This window comes from Paramisgurnus dabryanus, chromosome 23, assembly GCF_030506205.2.
Source record: "Paramisgurnus dabryanus chromosome 23, PD_genome_1.1, whole genome shotgun sequence".
In the NCBI taxonomy this organism is placed as follows: Eukaryota; Metazoa; Chordata; class Actinopteri; order Cypriniformes; family Cobitidae; genus Paramisgurnus; species Paramisgurnus dabryanus.
The window spans coordinates 4433875-4451879 of NC_133359.1; the positions used below are offsets into that span (position 1 = coordinate 4433875).

General features: G+C 36.0%; 1 protein-coding gene across 3 annotated transcripts; it reads left to right on the forward strand.

Annotated features, from left to right (window-relative positions):
* The first annotated feature begins 8273 nt into the window (after positions 1-8273).
* ldha (lactate dehydrogenase A4) lies at positions 8274-17277 on the forward strand. 3 transcript variants are annotated; one of them, XM_065292267.2, is made up of 8 exons: positions 8274-8380; positions 9538-9612; positions 11703-11820; positions 14048-14221; positions 14301-14474; positions 15066-15183; positions 15416-15539; positions 16893-17277. In XM_065292267.2, the coding sequence occupies exons 2-8, from the start codon at positions 9544-9546 to the stop codon at positions 17055-17057; spliced, it is 942 nt and encodes a 313-aa protein (XP_065148339.1). In that variant the 5' UTR covers positions 8274-8380; positions 9538-9543; the 3' UTR covers positions 17058-17277. The 3 variants fall into 3 exon arrangements, with proteins under 3 accessions (XP_065148339.1, XP_065148336.1, XP_065148338.1); XM_065292264.2 differs by having other exon boundaries at positions 8279-8380; positions 9538-9672; XM_065292266.1 differs by having other exon boundaries at positions 8305-8380; positions 9541-9672.
* Positions 17278-18005: the final 728 nt, after the last annotated feature.

Genomic DNA, 18005 nt, shown 5'->3' on the forward strand with positions numbered 1-18005 from the left:
GGGCGTGTTCATGCGTTTTGGAGGTGGTGTGGCTTTGGATGGCAATTTGCATGAAGGGTGGGATTGTATGCCTTTAATAAAAAAGTTGGCATTTTCAAATCAGACCTCACCTAAGTATAAATGTATGGAAAAGTACACAAAAAGTAGACCGCAAGTGTTGTTTTTAGTTTAAAAGTACACAATTTTTCTAAGGGGGACTGATTAAAAATGGAAAAATACACTTAATAATTATATCAAACGCACTTAATGTGGCCATACAGTGTGATTATAGACAGTGTATAATGAACACAGCCTGTATTAAACTCACTGCCATATTGCCAGGCTATGTCACAGTGCAGCTGCTAAAGTTTTCTTGGTGGATGTTACAGTAGTCGTCGGGTCGCTCACTGGCCAAAATCAAAAGAGCCTACGAGCAAATTGTGTTTGTTTGATTAAAGCTGGGGATTCCTTTGAGAAGCAAATGGGTCGATGATGGGGGTATAAGATGAATGAGGTGAAGTAAGAAGGCGACAGACGCTGTAAGTATGGGTCAGTCTGGGTAATGATAGCAGATGTATTTCTCCAGATGTCTCTATTCCTGCTGTTAGTGATTTGCTCCACACACACTGGAGATTGATTGAAAGTTGTATTTTGGATGGACTCTCACCGGGTTGCGTGCTTAATGGCTGCCTGTGCAACATCAAAACTGCCATACACAAATAATATGAAATACACAAAAAGTATTTTTTAGTATACCTTTTGAACATGGTTTTACTACAAACCAAATAAAAAAACTTGATTGCTCTATTGTATTGTTTTGTTACAATAACCATTGTTTATGGTTTTACTACAATTTTTCAATAATAAATCTATGATTCACTTTATAAGGTTATGTTTTCTTGACATGGCAATGCTGTAATATCGTTTTTATATAGTATCATATTTCGTTGAAATTATTATAGTTTGGGAAATGGTAATATTTGTTGTTCTTCACCATAGAAAAAGATCAGACAAGATTGCATAGTACAATGTATTTTTTTCATGTACCATAGAAAATATAACGTTTAGACATTTACTATCCATGCATCTATGTAATGTTTGACATCAAATGCATGTTTTAATTTTTTATATGGTGCATATTCAAGATTCAAGGTATTTGTCACATGCACAGATATATACATATACAACTAGTAGCGAAATTTAAATCTGGTACTCAAATATTATTTAGTATATATATATATATATATATATATATATATATATATATATATATATATATATATATATATATATATATATATATATATATATATATATATATATATATATATATATATATATATATATATATATATATATATATATATATATTATAAAAAATTGAATTAAAAGTAAAATACATTTAAATGAAGAAATTTTAATGTAGAAAGTTAGAAAACTAAAAATTATTGTGTAAATGCAATTATATACTAAATTATCATAGGCTGTTATGTACTATTTTATAGTACATGTATTAAACTGTATTAGTACACTGAAAAAATTACTAAAAAAAATCCTTGTAACAATTTGCACAAACTTTTTTTAAGTAAAATTTACTGCTTTTTTAAAGTACAACTTACCTACTAAAATTAAATAAAATCTACTTAATAATACATGAAAAAAAATATTAAATAAATAAGTAAATGTCACTTAATTATTTTTATTTTAAAAGTTAGATTTATTTAAATCGTTTAGGTATTGCTGTCCTTAAAATATTAAATAAATTTTATTTATTGTTGTATGATGTTTGTATTTACTGTTTGTTATTTTCTTTAACATAGTTCTATGGACTTTGTTACTCTTAGTGTTATAAATGGCATTATAACACAAAATTCATGACTGACCATAAGTCACTCATTGAATAAACTTGATTCTCCACAGAAACACACACAAAACTGTGTTTTTAAAATGCATTGTCACCACTGCGGAGAGAAATACAATAAAATGTGCTGAACATGGTTCATGTAAGGAAACACTGTTTACCTGAACGGTGACTTCACAAAATTATCATTTACAACAAAACATCATCGATAATATAAAAGCTTAAGCATTTATGACATTTTATTAGCAAATATTTAAGTATAGTGAAAGTTCTTATCAGTTCTTATTCTGTGAAAAAGCCGAAAATAATCATAATATTCAGGCACAAAGGATTGTGGGTATTCCTTACAACATGTCAGAATGAGAAAGAAAGGTGATTTAAGCAATTTTGAGCGTGGCATGGTTGTTGGTGCCAGGCGGGCCAGTCTTTTGTATTGTATTTCACAATCTGCTCAGTTACTGGGATTTTCACGCACAACCATTTCTAGGGTTTACAAAGAATGGTGTGAAAAGGGAAAAACATCCAGTATGCGGCAGTTCTGTGGGCGAAAATGCCTTGTTGATGCTAGAGGTCAGAGGAGAATGGGCCGACTGATTCAAGCTGATAGAAGAGCAACTTTGACTGAAATAACCACTCATTACAACTGAGGTATGCAGCAAAGCATTTGTGAAGCCAAAACACGCACAACCTTGAGGCGCATGGGCTACAACAGCAGAAGACCCCACCGGGTACCACTCATCTCCACTACAAAGAGTAAAAAGAGGCTACAATTTGCACAAGCTCACCAAAATTGGACAGTTGAAGACTGGAAAAATGTTGCCTGGTCTGATGAGTCTCGATTTCTGTTGAGACATTCAGATGGTAGAGTCAGAATTTGGTGTAAACAGAATGAGAACATGGATCCATCATGCCTTGTTACCACTGTGCAGGCTGCTGGTGGTGGTGTAATGGTGTGGGGGATGTTTTCTTGGCACACTTTAGTGTCAATTGGGAATCGTTTAAATGCCACGGCCTACCTGAGCATTGTTTCTGACCATGTCCATCCCTTTATGACCACCATGTACTCATCCTCTGATGGCTACTTCCAGCAGGATAATGCACCATGTCACAAAGCTCGAATCATTTCAAACTGGTTTCTTGAACATGACAATGAGTTCACTGTACTAAAATGCCCCCCCACAGTCACCAGATCTCAACTCAATAGAGCATCTTTGGGATGTGGTGGAACGGGAGCTTCGTGCCCTGGATGTGCATCCCACAAATCTCTATCAACTGCAAAATGCTATCCTATCAATATGGGACAACATTTCTAAAGAATGTTGTTAAATCAATGCCACGTAGAATTAAGGCAGTTCTGAAGGCGAAAGGGGGTCAAACACAGTATTAGTATGGTGTTCCTAATAATCCTTTAGGTGAGTGTATTACTATGTAGTGACATATTAAAAGTCCTGCACTTGGTAGTTTTTTATCAAAGCATCTGAAGTTTGCTAATTATCGGTTATTTCTCTCTCGGGAAACCACGCGCATGCATTTTTGTTTATGACAAGATCATAAGGAGCGCGTGATCCGCTGTACTGTACGCTGCCGAATGATTGCGGATAGTGACGGAATCATTTATAAATGTAATAATATTTAAATTCCCTTGTATCACCATCTAAACGCATATATGAAGGCTCCTTATACACCAATTAACAAAATATTGCAAACTACACAGCACTGAGTCTGTGATGTTGGCAGTAGGTCACTAACATTTCCCCCAAGAGTCATAAAATCTGATTAGAGGTAAAGGAGTCGGTCCAGCCCCCCAACTCACCAGCTGTCTCACCGCATACGAGCGTCTGTCAACTGTGAAATGAAGTTTGAGTGAACAGGACAGAGGAGAGGCCAAGAGCAGACAGATAGAGAGACCAAACACATTTGACCTTACCCACCCGCAGGTGTCAGTGACAGATACGGAGCGATGGCACAGGGACACTGATCTCAACCCTCGGAGAAAAGCACTTTGACTCCAACCACCTCAATTAACCTTCATTTCACATCGTGGTGACGGAGGTCGACCCTCTCTACTGTACAGTAAATTGCATCAGCAGGAAGAGAGGTTTTCAGGCTATATCTGTACTATGTTATGAATGATGGATAAGCTTATATCATTCGCCAGATGCTTTTATCCAAAAGGACTGTATGTGTATCTGTATGTGTGTGTGTTTCTTAGGACTCAAACCGTTGACCTTTTGCACCGCTAATGCAACTAATCTAGCCGCTGGTTTTATAAGTGATTGATTTGATGAAGGTGTTTGATAAAGGCATAAACCCCTGGTGGTAACCGGTCGTCCTCCCCATGGCGTTTTAATAGCTAATGATTTGTAGATTACAGCTGTCTAACCACTGTGTGTCCCACAGGAGCTTGCAAATCTTTATCAATGCCAAATTGGTCTTAATTAAGCTTTAATCTCACTAAAGCAACCTCACTGGAAATCCTGTAGTAATGATGAGATTACACGGAGAAATGCTTTGGCCTTGCCTTATAGGAAAAGTTTGCTTTGGACTTGAAATGACACTTAATGACAAATGTCACGCGTGCAGGGTTGTGTACGGTTCAAAAAAGCACCGTGATCAGATTATAACTTCAATGAAGTCCTTATGACCGCGTGTTGCCCTTGGCTGTGGAAAGGTCTCAAAACTCTTTGCAATAACCCTGACGTGGCCGTCGGGCATGAAAACATGAGCAATTGTTTCATGATGAATGGGGGAAATAAATGAAATCTTTTCTCTTGAGTTAACGGAGCAAAATGCAATGGTATGTGCTGAAAAATGATAGGTAAACTTTGTGTTAACTCAATACCAAGCTACAAAACTTTTTTACTATTATTTATTTACTAGGCATATTTGCTGGTTTACCTGTAGAGATCAACTAGTAGAGGTTTGGGTTTGATCCCAAGGGAACACACATAGTGAGGAAATGTATAGTTGTTTTGGATAAGTGCCTGTCAAATGCATAAATGTAAATGTGGGTAATTCAGGAAAAGTGAAAATAAAACTTAGATTTATACAGGAACTGTATATCTGACATCTTTCATAGACATTGTTTCATTTGTTTATGCTTGACTCGACCTTCCCTGCACAGGATTGTGGGATATCAAAGGTAATGTAGGATCTCAGTTGTCTAAATGCAACGTTAGGAGGCTTTCAGAGGATTCGTTGGCGTTTTCGTTGGTGTTTTAAATATATGCTTAATACATTTTGTAGAAAGTTAATCCCTTAAGTTAAGGGATAGTTTACCCAAAAATGAAAATTCTGTCATCATTTACTGATAAATAATGGTAAGCACACAACAGATAGTAACCATTGACTTCCATAGTAGGAAAACAAATATTATGGAAAATTGTGATTAATGATAAAGAAGATATTTTGATAAATGATGGTAAGCAAGCACACGGTTGAGGGTACCCATTGACTTTCATCCTGGTTGTTTTTCCTATTATGAAAGTCAATGATTTATCAAAATATCTTCTTTAGTGTTTATCAGATAAAGAAATTCATACAGGTTTAGAACAATATGAGGATGAGAAAATTATGACAGAATTTTGGATGAATTATCCCTTTAATGAAATATAGTTAGTTTTAACCTTTATCAACATATAATTAAAAATGTATTTCAGGGGCATCAAATACATTTCTACTTTTACAATCCATATGGCAAAAAATACAGTTTTCCTGGCCAAAATATAATAAAGTTTAAAGGGACCATGGCATGAAAATCTGACTTTTTCCATGTTTTCCCAGTGCTTCTATCAACCTAGAAAATGTGAAAAAGATCAACTCAGTAACTTAGTTTTGGTAAACCATTCTCTGTTAGAAATGTTGCTCTCCTTATGATGTCATAAGGAGCTCTTTCTCTTATTATAATAATACCGCCCCTTAATCTGCACTATCCAACCACAGCACTGCCATTTAGTGCAGAGAAAAAGAGAGAGAGAGAGAGAGAGAGAAAATAATTCACAGCACAATTGAGTTTCAATTGCAACAAACCACCATCATTGTGATCAGTGTTTGCACTTCATCAGCTCATTTGCATTTTAAAGGACACACCCAAAACGGCACATTTTTGCACACACCTACAAAGTGGCAATTTTACCATCCTATAATAAATTATATATTTTGAGCTAAAACTTTATGTGCTCTTGTAGCGGCTGTTCCTCTGCGTTGTGTTAATTTTTGATGGTAAAATAAAAGGATTTTCCACACAAAGCTGGTTTGGCTGATTGATTTATTTTCTGTGCCTCTCCTCTCTAGTGTTATTGCAGGAAAGAGGACGAACTCTAGATTGCGCTGCGAGTTGAATCTCTCACTACATATGACGTCAGACGCAACGATTTCAAAATAAAAGACCCAAAAACAGATGGTAATAAAAACAAATAAAAAAATAAAAAAATAACAAATTATTTATAATCTGGTGTAACAACATATCCCTGCTACACTCTGGGGGACACCAAAGATTTATTTGACATTTAAAAAAAGTCTTTAAAAGTTTATTTTTACAGTTATGTTTATAGGTTTGCAAAATAAACAACGTTTTTCTTCCACTGCGACTTGAATATAAATGCTATGTAATATAAATATAAATTAATATTAATAATTTTTTTTTATATTTAAAAATATTAAAAACATATATTGGTGGAAAATACTTTTTTGTTAACATATTTCAAAGTATATTTCAGCAATTTTTTTGTATATTTTAAATTATTTGGCAATAAGTTATTGTAAATGAAGGCTAATGTAGACAGCTTTTTTAATGTTGATGTAGGTCTGACACACCCATATACAGGACATTTTAGATGCACATTTAAATAAAAAGCACAACTCCTTTAAGATGATGCAATGTCCTGTATAATCTGTCACATTGGAATATGAAGTAGACGCAATTACTTTACTGTTATGACTAAACTTTATGGGGTGGTTTCGCGGTTTCCCGGACAGGGCTTATCTTAGTCTCAGACTAAAGTGAATGTTTGAGGTGCCTTAATTTAAAAACATCTTGCACTGACATATCTGGACATATCAGTACCATTGTTTTGTCTCAGGATGCACACCAGTATTGTTTTTTGTAAAGACTACTTAAATATCCTAATATAACTATAAGGCCTAGTCCTGGATTTATCTAAACCCTGTCCGGGAAATCACTCCACTATAAGAATGACATCTGAATCGTTTTGAAAAGTAATTTATGCGTGTAAATGCATGTCTTGATTAAATATATCTCTTTTGTTCACTAGATGGCGCAATTTCATTGGAATCCATTTGAAAGGTTGCATGGCTCTGTATCTATCAAATCCTTTAATGCTTCCTGTACAAGTGTTTTATGACTATTTGTCATTTTTGCCTTTTTCATGTTGTACTGTACTCTTACAAAACACACACACACAAACAATAATTTGAATTATATGGGCATAGTTTATATAATAAAAACACAATCCATCTAACCATGACACTGCATATTCACTGCATTCCTTTGGTAGGAATGATGGTTATTCTGTGTTTCCTAAAGAGGATGAATAAGGAGAAATAAGTAACCACGGAGAGAGATAAAAGAGTTATCATCATGTAAAACACAGGGCCTGTGTGTTTTCATCCCCATTAATATATTATATCTCACTGTTGTTGTTTTGTTTGTTTTTTTCAATTTTTTCTATAAATAGGTTTATTTCTGAAAGTGCCTGTATAGAAATAAAATAAAATCCTTGCTACAAAAAAAAAAAAAACATTTTTACCATTATTGCCCAGTTCACAATCGGACGGGGTAAGTTGTCACACTGGAACCTGCCATCAGCATATGATTTTTATCTAAATTTAACACCTAAAACTATTGTGAAACACAAAAACGATTTATGAAACAAACTACTGTATGCCAACAAATATTAAATCATTTGTGTAACATGTGAAACGTGATAAACCCTGCTGGTTTACCCTATTGAATATTATTGAAATACGCGTATCTAGCTTTATTAATGAATATTTGGAGAAATAAAACATTTGTATTAAAATAATAATTGTTTGCTACGATAACCGAGGCACGTGCGTCGCCGCATCCTCTTCTAGAGCATTCTCAATCCGAAGGTTGCAGCCTGCGGAGGTCTCATATGCAGGCTTCATACGTCATCAAGCCTGGTTTATTTCAGTTACCTGAGCATTACATTCGCAAGTCATAAGCATATTACAACAATTTACGATTAATTAATAATAGCAGTTGACTTTATAATTGTTAATATTATGAAATAAGACCGTCTTGATGACGTATGCAGCCTACATATGCGACCTCCGGAGGCTGCAGATTCCGGATTGAGTAACGGCCCTTGAATGACGTTGCCCAGTAAGGACGTGACTTCCTCCACGGGATGCAAAACCACGCCCACATGATTCATATGCAAATGATGGCTTTAGCGTCAGCGCTTTATAAGCCGCCCAGCCGCTTTGACAGCACTGCTGCGGAGTTACGGACACGGACCAACACTGACTTTACTCTGATATAACAACTACGTAAAGGTAAGATTAAAACTAGTACTATTAAATAATATAAACTTCAAATAGATATATGCGGTGTTAAGTACTATTCCGTATTTATCATGTTTTTTTGTTGTTGTTGTAAAAACTATATTTGATACGGTATTTGGCATTTTACTTTTAAAGGAATGCGCAATTGTTTATATTTAATGTACAGATGATGCTGTATGTATTTACGAAGACATTCATCTTAACTGTGCTGTTATGCAATCTTATAACGCACCACTTAACCTGTTGATGCTCGTTTCAAGTTCATGATGCTTAAGCAAACCTGCTTCTCTTTCTTTCTTTCATCCATCGATCATTTACAGCTCTATACGTGTCATGTATTGGCACATACATCAATTTTATTAAATGCGTGTCTGTATCAGGTAGCTATGTGAGTCATAGGGGTCTACGTGCTTACAGAAATCTTCTGTGGTCCAATGCGCGTTCGTGATGCGCGTCACTGCTTCCTTAAATGCAGAGAATTCTGGTACTTGTGGTTTGAATGGTTACATTGAGTCATCACTAAATAAAAAATCCCGATTTGCACAAAATGACTCAAGGTGTAGCCTGTTTCATTCATCACGTAGGCTGATATGTCCCTTTGTACGTGATTTCCGCATTACTTACTCATTTTGCGTAAATGCGATAGTTAAACCTAACTGCGACTTTTGCAAATGATTTCCAATTAATTGATAAATAAAAATCTATTATGGATAATCTCTAAAGTGCTTGTGTTTATATTTTTCGTCTGATAAATGTGACGCATCATGTTAGGGGCTCTTAAGGTGGTTTGTTGTTTGTCCTTGCGTGGAATTTGCCGGCATTATTCATGCAGATACCTTAAATGCTGTACGTGCCTCTGTGCACACATCCCTGCAGAGAATGAGCATGGATGGATGAAAATAGCAGCATCCTTTGGTCCTTAACCTTTACAACTGTACTTGAGAAGAGGATAAAATAGCTACTGTCTCCAACAAAATATACAGTCCCATGATGAATGTCAATTATGTGCCCTAAAAATGATCCAAGAGTGACATTACCCATAATGCATTGCTTAGTGCATCATAATTACTCATCTGTCCTGTATTATGCATTGCTCTTAAAGGATAATAAATGATTTGTATTAAAATGAAGACTTTTTTATTTTGTAGCAGAAAATGGCCTCTACTAAGGAAAAACTGATTGTTCATGTGAGCAAGGAGCAGCCTACTGGTCCCACCAATAAGGTGACAGTGGTGGGGGTGGGCATGGTTGGAATGGCCGCCGCCGTCAGCATCCTGCTCAAGGTCAGTCATGTCGATGCACTGGATATGTACTACAATAAAAACACCATCATATGATTCATATGACAACACATATGCATTTCATTTCATTCAACAATGATTATTTTTTTTAAACTTGATATTATATTATATAATGAAAAATTAGAGTTTAAATGTGCTATATTCTCATACGTTGTGACATTTCTTCAAAAAATATATAGTCCTTATGAAATAAAAATTGATGTTTTGGGGCTTTTAGTATGAATATGTCATGCTACTGTGCTCCATGACATTGACAAAAGTCGTATTTAGAAAGTGTAGACATGCAAAACATACAGTCTCTGCCAAGTACGCATCAATGATTTATATGACTTCATTCTGCACTTCAGTTTTTTATCACATTCCAGTCTGCGAGGTAAACTAAAGCCCATTGGCTATTTTGAAAAGGGGAGGGGCTACTTTATAGGTTGTGCCCTAACTTCCTGTCTGTGGATATTGCGTCAACACATTGAAGAAGGATGGGCATTTTATGGCACTTCAGTGCGTCTTACACAATTTCACTGATCCGTTTAAGGCATGACAAAACATTTAAATTTTCCTAGTAACTATTTTTAACATTTCATTTACATTTTTTACAGAAATTTTTTAAAGGCTAAACTATTACAGAAAGTCTGTAAAAAAACACTGAAGAAGCTGTGAAAATAATAGCAAAAAAACAAAACTAATGCGAGACCACCGCAATATGACCATCGCAGTGTTGAATAACTTAACATGAAGAATCACAATATTACTTATTTGTCATGACCCAAATATTGTAGAATACAATTTCACGAGATTAAAACCACCAATTTTAGAGTATAGTGTTGTTTCTAAATTATCAATGGGCGTTGAACTTATATGGCTTTAGCTTCAAAAAGTTTCCTGACCTTTGAACGTTGAGTGACTTCTGAATAAGTCTCAAGCCCTTGAACCTTTGCCAAGATTACACCCAATATTCATAATTTAAGGGTTCAGCTCTCCAAACATTTCTCTTAATGTAGATGCCCAAACATCTTGCTGTATATATAATTATGAAGAATCGTCTATTGTAAAACTAATTAAACCTATCTGTAACTATTCATGCTTAGTAATATAATTATTCAACACAATGTCATAATTTATTCATGAAATGTTATCTGTGAGACTTGCGTTGATCTAGCCTGGGTGCCAGCCGATCTTAGCCCCGCCCACAACATTTTGAGGAACGGGAAGATCGGTCTGGAGTTTCACCGTTGAGTTGCTACTATGCTCGACCCAAAGCTGGTCGAACCAATCAAATTGTCAGGGCGGGCTTTATATGATGATGGACAGATGATCAGTAACGTAAATCAACCACGTCACCAAAGAGCGCGTGTGTTGAATCTGTTGTTTACAACGAAATGGCTGCCGCGGTAGAAATCAGATGTATGGACTCTGACATTGAGTCTGTTCTAAAAGATATCGACAGAGCATTGATTTTAAAAGAGGAACAGAGAAACGCGAGCAAGGCATTTGTTGATGTTTTTGCCGTCCTACGGGATTCGACAAAAGTTGTCGCACTTATGAAAGATCAAGTTAAAGAAGCAACTAAAATGGGTATCACGGCGATGCAACTCGGTGTGCACGACGAGATGGATATAACAAGCAAACGTAATGGGTATCGTCGTGGATGAAGTTCAACTAATGTACAAATGGTAAGAGATAGTCTTACTGTATGACTTAATGTGATATAAATGAAATGTTGTAAACATAGTAGGTGTTGATGTACGTTCGCAAACTCAGACTTGTAGTGTGTGTCGTAGCGAAATAACTAGCAGTTCGGTCAAGCTGCAAATACGTCATTTCAACATACGTCTCACACCCCGTTGCTCTGATTGGTCGTAGGTCTATCCAATTGAGTGCAGAGGCATTTTTCGGTTGAGACACGCCTCATAATTATAGCTCAATGGAGCGGTATCAGACTCAAATTCTGACTAGAATTGAGTATGACAACGTCAGGCTAGCGTTGATCATGTTTGGTGGGTGTGTTTGTGTAGGATCTGACAGATGAACTGGCGCTGGTGGACGTGATGGAGGATAAGCTGAAAGGAGAGGTTATGGATCTGCAGCATGGAAGTCTCTTTCTCAAGACACACAAGATTGTGGCTGATAAAGGTCAGTTTGTAAGGCCATAAAAGACGTGTAAACAAAGAAGACTGAATTTATAGTAGTTGTTTGACAGGCCTGGCTGCAGAATGAAATGACAGAGGTACATGACATTATTAAGGGGGCTTAACTTTAAAGGGGTCCTGTTTAAGATTTTAAATAAATCTTTGGTGCCCTCCAAATACATATGTAAAGTTTTAGCACAAGATACCATGTAGATAATTTTGTTTATAGCTTGTTAAAATTGCCACTTTGTAGGTGTGTGCAAAAATGTGCCGTTTTGGGAGTGTCCTTTTAAATGCAAATGAGCTGATGAAATGCAAACACTGATCGCCATAATGGTTGTTTGTTAAAAATTTAAACTAAATTGTGCTGTCAATTATTTTCTCTCTTTCTGCACTAAATGGCAGTGCCGTGGTTTGCTAGTGCAAATTAGGGGGCGGTATTATTATTAAAAAAAAAAATTCCATTGTGACATCACAAGGGGAGACAAATTTCAATTACCAATTTTTTCACATGCTTTCAGAGAATGGATTACCAAAACCAAGTTACTGGGTTGATCTTTTTCACATTTTCTAGGTTGATAGAAGCACTGGGGACCCAATTATAGCACTTAAAGATGGAAAAAGTGAGATTTTCATCGGATGAAATGATATTTGTAATGATACATTACAAACAAACAAAAAAAACTTGCTTTCCTTTAGACTTTAGATTTGCTTTTGGCAGATTTTTAAACACAGCACTCCCTAAAACACAAGATTTGCATAAGTATACTGCACGGCTAACCAAACAGATAGAACTAATAAAATTTTAACTTGAAATTTTCATAATTTAAAACTTTAAAAATTCATAATTTTAATAAATCTTACCTTTTAACTGTGGGTTCACACCAGCCGCGTTTTAGGCGTCAAATTCGCGTCTACCGCGTCTAGTTTGCCGCTTAAACATTTTGAGTTTACTCGCTTCATTTGCGCGTGAAAGCCGCGTGTGAAATTCTAGTCATTCGAGGAAATTGGCGTCATGGGAGGGGCTTCTGCGACCCTGCTCGCTTCCTGTAATCACGTCACTACTAGAGCAAGCTCCTGATTGGTTAACGTGGCGCGTTTTTGCTGTTAAAAATCAAAATTTTCAACTCGTTTCCCGCAGCAATGCTTAATTCGTGTGTGGCAGAATCACGTCTACCGCGCTAAATGCCTCATTTGCGCCGCAAGACCTCCAGACGCCTGTCAACGTCTTCACATTGATTTAACATTGAAATCACTCGTGCTTGACGCCTCTACCGCGGCTGGTGTGAACGTAGAATTAGAAGAGCTGTAATCTGCTTGTTTTTACCTTGAATTTCTTTATTAAGACGCCATGTAACTTAAACTAATTTCATAACGCTTATCATAAGTCAACCCACGAATAAATGTTGTATTAAACCCTGTCCATATTTACTCATTTTAATTTTACAGGTAGTGTGCTGTTCACCTGCCTGTACCCAAAACATATGGGGGAAAACGTAGCTCACTAAATGTAGCTCAGTAAATGTTTCATGAATCAAGGTTACAACAGTTTTGCTTTTTACATAAATTTTTATCTTGAGAATAACACGAGTCATGATGACTCACCGCAAACCTAACACACTGAGTTGCGTTACATTAGACGCACCCAGCATGACCGGCAGCCAATAAAAATTGCTATCTAGCCATCAGAAATCCATGTTTATCATTTCCTGTCCAATCCTTTTAGTGCGATTATTCATAAGCCAGTCGGAGATGCATAGCCCCGTTACGTATAAAACAAATAAAAAAATAACAAAACCTAAAGGAATTTTCTTTAGCTATATTTTTAGCTAACACACTATACAGTTTCAATTAGTTATCTTTCTTGTAAAGCCTCATTTTTAAACGTTGCAATAAATACCAAACATAAACTGAGGGGGCACAATTCAGATCTGAGGGGGCAGTGGCCCCCGTTGCCCCCTCATTGTGCCTTCTTAAAGAGCAATCCATTCCATCAGGCATAGGATACATCATACTTGCAATGTGACCTAGATTCAGATGCTATTATTTTTATTTGTTTAAAAAGCAGAAGGAACATTCAATGATATGTATTGTACTTTGCATGTTCATTCAAGTTCAGTTTGCAAAATGATTTTACAGATGTTTACAAAAAATGTTCGAGAAGAGCAGTGAGAAAGTGAGATCCATTCACATAAACATTGTGGATGAATGTTGTTTCTATGATTTTCCAGACTACAGCGTGACCGCAAACTCCAAAGTAGTCGTTGTGACCGCTGGAGCTCGCCAGCAGGAGGGCGAGAGCCGCCTGAACCTCGTGCAGAGGAACGTCAACATCTTCAAGTTCATCATCCCCAACATTGTCAAGTACAGTCCCAACTGCATCATGCTGGTGGTGTCAAACCCCGGTAAGTTACTTGACATTACGGTTAAATCCATTGTATCCTCAAGCTTTGAGATGCTCAACCAATGCTGTGTTCTTTCCAGTTGATATCTTGACCTACGTGGCCTGGAAGCTGAGCGGTTTGCCCAGGAACCGTGTGATCGGCAGCGGTACAAACTTGGACTCTGCCAGGTTCCGTTACCTGATGGGGGAGAAGTTGGGCATCCATCCATCCAGCTGCCACGGCTGGGTGATCGGAGAACACGGAGACTCCAGCGGTGAGGATTGCAAACCTGACCTGGAGACTTAAATGTGTTTTCAATTATAAGTATTTACATTCACAGTATTAAATGGCATTAGGCTATAAGTCAAACTTGAATTAACCAAATTTCTGGAGATCTACAAATGGGCGCTTGTACTGCAAAAGTGGGAGGTACCTCCAAAAGGGGGAAAGTAGGGTAGGACCGTAGGCCGCATAAAACATGGATGTAGTGTCCATGATTTGACCCGTAGAGCATTTTTGAAGCCCAAAGTGGGCGGAGCTGGCAGTTGCCATCTTGGCAGCAATTCAACGCCTGTAACTTCCGGATTAACCAAAAATGGGGAAAGTGGCAGAACGTGGGTTGTGCTTAGGTGACTGGTTGCTGAAACCACGCCCACCCAGCTCAACGGTAGTGACCGCAGTGGCAATTCAAATGGCCACACCCCTATTATGCAGAAATTTCCTGCTTCCATTTCTCATAACGAACTTCAGTGTTAGCATTAGGATTGAAACCAATATGCACTTTAAAAAAAAAAAAAGATCTTCACACATACCTAGTATGCACGTGCCTTATTGGGTTTATGTTAAATATGTTTCTCTCATGTAGTGCCCGTGTGGAGCGGTGTCAACGTGGCTGGGGTGTCTCTCCAGGGATTAAACCCTGACATGGGTACAGAAAAAGACAAGGAGGACTGGAAGAGCGTCCACAAGCAGGTGGTTGACAGGTGAATAATCCATAACCAACAAGACGACCATTAAAAGCAATATTGGATTTATGCTGTAACCAGTTGTAGTCAAGTCATATAGTACGAGGGACTCAGGGGTCTTTTCGTTTTGTTTGTATACGTTTTGTAATAAATATGGGTTCTCTGCTCTGTAAATTTTTGCGTGAGTGTATTTAGACTGGACTTGTGGACATTTAGATGTGTTTAACATCAATCTGGTTTGTTTTGGCAGTGCTTATGAGGTTATTAAGCTGAAGGGATACACATCCTGGGCTATTGGTATGTCTGTAGCTGACCTGTGTGAAAGTCTCTTGAAGAACATGCACAAGTGTCACCCTGTTTCTACCTTGGTCAAGGTGAGATTCTCATTTGGCTCGATTTGATCAATTAAATTGAGTAAATATTGTGATGCATTATGAAGAATAAGTACAAATAGTTATATAATCATAAGCTGTTTTAAAACCACACTATGCGGGTTTAAACAGGCAGCATGTGTGTACCTATTGCTTATGTCTGCAAAGCGATTAATTGCGACTTATTGTTGCAGAATAAAAGTTTTCATTTACATCATATACAGTATGTGTGTACTGTCTGTATATAATAATTTTGTATATATAAAACACACAGATGCAAGTATATGTTTAAGAAATATTTACATGTGTGTGTGTATATACATTTTTATATTTTTATTAGGGCTGTCAAAAGATTAATCGCGATTAATCGCATACAAAATAAGTTTGTTTTTGCATAATATATATGTATGCACTGTGTAATTATTTTGTAATTTTTTACATGTGTGTGTGTGTATATATATACATTTATTTATTTATTTATTAGGGCTGTCAAAAGATTAATCGCGATTAATCGCATACAAAATAAACGTTTGTTTTTGCATAATATATATGTATGCACTGTATTTGTGTTTATATATATATATATATATATATATATATATATATATACACAAATACAGTGAATACATATATATTATGCAAAAACAAACACACACATACACACACACGCATATATGTATTTAAGAAACATTTACATGTATATACATATTTATTTAGATTTTAATATATTTAAAATTATAAATAAATGAAAAAATATATACATAAACAACATTTTACTTAAATGTATTCATGTATGTGTGTATTTATTTATAGATGATAACTTTTAATCGCGATTAATCTTTTGACAGCCCTAATATTTATATGTAATTTATATTATGTATAATTATAATATTATAATATTTTTTCACTTAAAATTATACATGTATTTGTGTGTATTTATATATACATAATTATTTTACACAGTACACACACATACATGATGTTAACAAAACATTTTACTCGGCAACGATTAGTCGCGATTAAAAAAAAGTTGACTGCAAAAAAGTTGACTGCAAGTCACTTTGGATAAAAGCATCTTCCAAAGCGGCATTGAAGTATCCCAGAAAGCAGACGACTCCGTGGCGGATCTGACGACTTTGGCACAGATCTGGTGCGGATCCGCCACAGAGTCTTCTGCTGTCTGGGATAAGTTAAATGCAGTGGATTCTGGGATTGCATCTTTGAGACTTACATTCAAAGATATAAGATTGCTTCACTAAAATGTTTTTCATGACAAGATAACATTTTTGCCATAATTGAAAATGACTATGAGATTCTTTATGGAGTACCTTTTCCTGACACTGTGTGTGTTTACAGGGAATGCACGGTGTAAATGAAGAGGTCTTCCTCAGCGTGCCTTGCATCCTGGGTAACAGCGGTCTGACAGATGTTGTCCACATGACCCTGAAGCCGGAGGAGGAGAAACAACTGGTGAAGAGCGCTGAGACGCTGTGGAGTGTTCAGAAGGAGCTCACCCTGTGAAGAGCAGTCTCTTCCAAAATGTAGCCAGTGTCACAGATTTCAAACTCCAAGAAACATACTGCCTGTAACCTCCAACAGATATCTCCAAACCAGATCTTTAGATTGTAACGCTCCTTGATGTGTATTCTTGTTGTCAATACAAAGATTATATTGAGTTTATATAAGAGTCTATGTGCATACTGTTGTACTGTATATTAAAAAAAGAAGCACTTGAGCAAGATGATGTGCAATTTGAGTCTCTTATTTTATATTGTATTTTTTGTTTCGAGCTCAGCTAGCATTCTGCTACACTTATTTCACCAAGACCAATACAAATACAGATTTACAAAACATCTGTTTCATTGAGTGTACTTACATGTGCAGCAAAATGCTGGTAACTCTTAAAAAATAAATTATTTTTAAAAACCTGTCAGTGTAAGAAAGTGTTTATGAAATGATCAAGTTTTAAATTTGGTTTAAATTGTGAAACTTTTTTGTGTGCAAATTGGTTTTAAAATTGGATTACCTACATGAGATTTGAAAAATAAAACAACAGAATTCAACAAATTATGCAAAAAGAGATTTTGAATTGTAGCATTAAGTGCACAATTTATGTACAAATTATTTACACAGATTCATTGTACTTTTACAAATGAGGCCTGTTAAATAGAAGGACAGAATTTCATTTATTACAAAGTGACATTTTTGTTGGCGTATAGGTAATATAAAAATAAAAATAAACGTTTTGTTGGCTAATAGCTAATATAAAAAGTTAAACGTTTTGTTGGCTAATAGCTAATATAAAAAGTTCAAATGTTTTCTCAGCTAATAGATTATATAAAAAATTCAACATTTTGTTAGCTAATGGTTAATATAAAAAGTGAAACATTTCGGCGGCTAATAGCTAATATAAAACGTAAACTGTTTTGTTGACTAATAGCTTGTATTAAAAAGTGAAACGTTTTGTTG